Raw genomic sequence first — 4,731 nt, forward strand, 5'->3', positions numbered from 1 at the left:
GATCCCACCAATCTCACCAACAATGACAAGGCAAACAAGAAATGCAATACAATGGCTCTCAACACCATCTACAATGCCATTGATTCAAAGGTGTTTGATCAAATCAAGGATTGTGAAAGAGCTAGTGAAGTGTGGAAGAGATTAGAAGAAACATATGAGGGCACACCAGCGGTGAAGAGTGGCAAGTTGTACATTCTCAAGGACAAGTTGACAAGCTTCAAGATGAAAGATGATGAAAGCATTTTGGAGATGTTCCATAGATTGCAAGTAATTGTCAATGACGTAAAGGCTTTGGGTGAGAAGATAAATGCTGATGATGTCTCTCATCGGTTCTTGATGTGCTTACCTCTAAGATTTAAGACATTAAGATTGATCAGCATAAGAGGAGGATTGAAGGACCTAACCCCTAACCAAGTACTAGGTGATGTCATGACACAAGAGACATACTGTGTGGAAAGGGAGGGGGTTGATCAAGATGAGAAGAAGGATGAGGATAATAAGAAGAAGAGTGTAGCATTCAAGACTAGTACATCATCAAAGAGCAAGGGTAAAGCAAAGAAAGAAGAACCAAGTGAAGATGAAGATGCTAGTGACATTGATGAAGAAGCCATGGCTCTCTTTGTGCGCAAGTTTGGCAAATTTATGAAGAACAAGAGCTATGGTGCAAGAAAGAGAAGAGATAGCAACAAGAGCAAAGATTATGTGAGAAGATGCCGCAAGCACAAATAGCAAGGATCATGTTATAGCAAATTGTCCCTACAATAGTGACAATGATGAGGATGAGAAGAAGATGACCTTCCAAAAGAAGAAGAAGGGTGGCAGATGTGTGGTTACCTGGGATAGTGATGCTTGTTCGAATAATGATGATTCAAGTGATGATGATAAGAAGACATCCAAGAAGAAGGCACTTGTAAGCATCGCCATAAACAACAAGCCTTTTCTCTTTGACACTCCATCAACATGCTTCATGGCAAAGCCCACCAAGGTAAAATATGATGAAAGTGATGGTAGTGATTGTGAGAGTGATGATGATGATGAGTACTCAAAGGAGGAGCTCATGGACATGTTGGAACAAATTCATACTTGTTTTGAGATGAAGAGAAAGGAGTGCCAAGAATTACTCAAGAAGGTAAAATCTCTTAAGCAATCATTTGATGAGCTCAATGCTACTCATGAGAGTCTAGTGGATGCCCATGAGAAGCTTGGCAAAGCTCACTCTAAGCTTGAAAAGGCTCACTCAAGAAGGAGATTGTTGTAACATGTGACGTAGGCTCTACTTGTGATTTAATTGATGAATCTTTCTTTGAGCCAATCATTGTTGCCTCCACTAACCCTTCTTGTAGCACATCCACTTCTATTTCACCTAGTGAGGTTGTCACTTGTGACTCCACACTAAAGGTGGAAAATGAGACCCTCAAGAAGGAGGTAAATGAGCTCACTCATGCCTTAGGCAATGCCTATGGTGGTGAGACCCGCTTGCTAAAGTGCTTGGGTAGCCAAAGGTTTTCTCTCAACAAAGAGGGATTAGGCTATACCCCCAAGAATGGCAAGGCGGCCTTTACTCCTTATAGGACTAGTTTTGTGAAGAATAATGGTCGGTTTTGCAATAGATGCAAGTAAGTTGGGCACCTAGAGCAATATTGCAAGAACAAGAGCAAACCAACTAATGTATCCTTAATTAAGTTTGATACCTGTTATTTGCTTACCAAGGGTGTGAATGGTGTGCATGCTATGTTCATTGGTACACCAATTGTGGGCTCAAAGAAGAAAGTCAATTGGGTGCCAAAGACCGTTGTCACTAACCTTCAAGGACCCAAGCAAGTTTGGGTACCTAAAGAGAATTGATCTTCTTTTGTAGGTCAATTACAAAGCCGGAGGAAGGCATTGGGTGCTTGATAGTGGGTGCACACAACACATGACCGGTGATTTAACAATGTTCAATTCAATCAACACAAATGATAGCAATGGGGTTGAAAGTATAACATTTGGTGATAATGGCAAAGGCAAAGTCAAAGGGCTTGGTAAGATTGCAATATCCAATGACTTGAGCATATCCAATGTGTTACTAGTAGAGAGCTTGAACTTCAACCTTTTATTAGTAGCACAACTTTGTGATCTTGGTCTCAAGTGCATATTTGGTGTGGATGATGTAGAGATCATAAGTGTTGATGGCTCTAACTTGATATTCAAAGGTTTTAGATATGAGAATCTATCCTTGGTTGATTTTAGTGCTAGTGAAGCTCAATTGTCAACATGTTTATTCACTAAGTCTAGCATGGGTTGGTTATGGCATAGAAGGCTTGGTCATGTTGGAATAAAACAATTGAATAGATTGATTCAACATGACTTGGTTAAGGGCTTAAAGGATATGGTGTTTGAGAAGGATAGATTATGTAGCTCTTGCCAAGCAGGAAATCTCAAGCATTTAAGTTGTTGCATATGGATTTGTTTGGGCCAACAACATATACTAGCATTTGTGGAAACAAATATGGATTTGTAATAGTGGATTATTTCACTAGATACAAATGGCTCTTCTTTCTTGTTGATAAGAGTGATGTGTTTGATACATTCAAGACATTCGTCAAAAGAATACACAATGAGTTTGAAACAACCATCAAGAAAGTAAGAAGTGACAATGGTAGTGAATTCAAGAATACTAGAATTGATGATTTGTGTGATGAGTTTTTAATTAGGCATCAATTCTTGGCCAAGTACACTCCACAATCAAATGGCCTTGTTGAGAGGAAGAATAGAACTTTGATTGACATAGAAAGATCAATGTTGAGTGAATATAATGTTAGTCATTCATTTTGGGCTGAAGCAATCAACACGGCTTGCTATTGTAGCAACCGCCTCTATTGTCACCCAATGTTGGAGAAGACACCATATGGGCTCTTGAATGGTAGAAAGCCCAATATTGCATATTTTCGGGTTTTTGGTTGCAAATGCTACATATTGAAGAAAAGTCACTAGATTGAGCAAATTTGAGAAGAAGTGTGATGAAGGCTTCTTGTTTGGTTACTCCACTACTAGCGAGGCTTATAGAGTTTGGAACTTGTATAGTGGTACTCTTGAGGAGGTTCATGATGTTGAATTTGATGAAACCAAGGGTTCCCAAGAGGAAGATGAGAATCTAGATGATGTGAGAGGCACTCAATTAACCAATGCAATGAATAAGATGGATATTAGTGATATAAGGCCTAGAGAGGTGATAGAAGTTGAAGATGACAAATATCAAGTGCTCTCTAACTCAAATGTGCAAGCTAGTGGTTCTCATGATCAAAATCAAGCTAGTACAAGTGGTGCTTGAGTGCAAGATCTACAACAAGTGGCTAGTGCATCATCTCAACCAAATGACCAACCAAGTGCAAGTAATCAAGTTCAAGTGCTCCAACCAACAAATGTTGTAAGAGATCATCCATTAGACTCTATAATTGGAGATATTTCTAGAGGTGTGCAAACTAGATCAAGATTGGTATCATTTTGTGAGCATTTCTCATTTGTGTCATCCATTGAACTGAGGAAGATAGATGAAGCTTTGAAGGATGTTGATTGGGTCAATGCTATGCATGAAGAGCTAACCAACTTTACAAGAAATCAAGTATGAGAGTTAGTTGAGAGGCCTAAGGATCATAATGTGATTGGAACCAAATGGATCTTTTAGAATAAGAAAGATCAAGATGGGATAGTAGTAAGGAACAAAGCAAGATTGGCGGCATAAGGCTATACACAAGTTGAAGGTCTTGACTTTGGAGAAACATATGCCCCGGTTGCAAGATTGGAAGCAATTAGGATCTTGTTAGCCCATGCTTGTGCCCATAACATCAAGCTATATCAAATGGATGTGAAGAGTGCATTTCTCAATGGCTACATCAATGATGAAATTTATGTTAAGCAACCACCCGATTTTGAAGATGACAAGAAACCCAACCATGTGTACAAGTTGAAGAAGTCATTATATGGCTTGAAGCAAGCACCTAGAGCATGGTATGAGAGGTTGAGGGATTTCCTACTCTCTAAGGGATTCAAGATGGGCAAGGTTGACACCACTCTCTTCACTAAGAAGATAGGGAATGATTTGTTTGTGTTGCAAATCTATGTTGATGACATTATTTTTTTGTTCAACCAATCAAGATTTTGTGAAGAGTTTGGAAACATGATGGCTAATGAGTTTGAAATGTCCATGATTGGAGAGCTTAGTTACTTCCTTGGTCTTCAAATCAAGCAAATGATGAATGGTACATTTGTGAGTCAAGGCAAGTACATCAAAGACATGCTCAAGAAGTTTGGAATGGATGATACAAAGGCTATCAGTACACCTATGGGGACAAATGGAAAGTTGGATAGTCATGCTAGTGGCAACATGGTGGATCAAAAGTTGTATCGGTCTATGATTGGAAGCCTACTCTATATGACTGCATCAAGGCTGGATGTGATATATAGTGTATGCATGTATGCTAGATTTCAAGCCTCACCAAGAGAAACTCATTTGAAGGCAACAAAAAGAATATTGAGGTACTTGAAGCATACACAAAATGTTGGATTGTGGTATCCTAAAGGAGCAAACTTTGAGTTGATTGGTTATTCAGATTCTGATTATGCGCGATATAAAGTTGAGAGAAAGAGCACATCGGGCACATGTCAATTATTGGGAAGATCACTTGTGTCTTGGTCATCAAAGAAGCAAAATAGTGTAGCACTTTCAACTGCCAAAGCGGAGTACATTTTTGG

The 4,731-nt window shown here is 39.2% G+C and overlaps 1 protein-coding gene across 1 annotated transcript; it reads left to right on the forward strand.

The window, feature by feature from the left end:
* Positions 1–429: 429 nt before the first annotated feature.
* Positions 430–1,258, forward strand: LOC136488495 (uncharacterized). The gene is made up of 2 exons (XM_066485415.1): positions 430–629; positions 766–1,258. Exons 1-2 carry the CDS (start codon positions 430–432, stop codon positions 1,256–1,258), a joined length of 693 nt encoding a protein of 230 aa, XP_066341512.1.
* The last annotated feature ends 3,473 nt before the right edge of the window (positions 1,259–4,731 follow it).

Source organism: Miscanthus floridulus, chromosome 10 (genome assembly GCF_019320115.1).
Source record: "Miscanthus floridulus cultivar M001 chromosome 10, ASM1932011v1, whole genome shotgun sequence".
NCBI classification, from domain to species: Eukaryota; Viridiplantae; Streptophyta; class Magnoliopsida; order Poales; family Poaceae; genus Miscanthus; species Miscanthus floridulus.

Bases quoted from the DNA above. Each gene is read 5' to 3' on its own strand.
- LOC136488495 (XM_066485415.1), top strand. From the start codon at position 430: ATGACACAAGAGACATACTGTGTGGAAAGGGAGGGGGTTGATCAAGAT. The intron at 630-765 runs GTTTGGCAAATT...TCCCTACAATAG, and splicing joins ATGGCTCTCTTTGTGCGCAA to TGACAATGATGAGGATGAGA.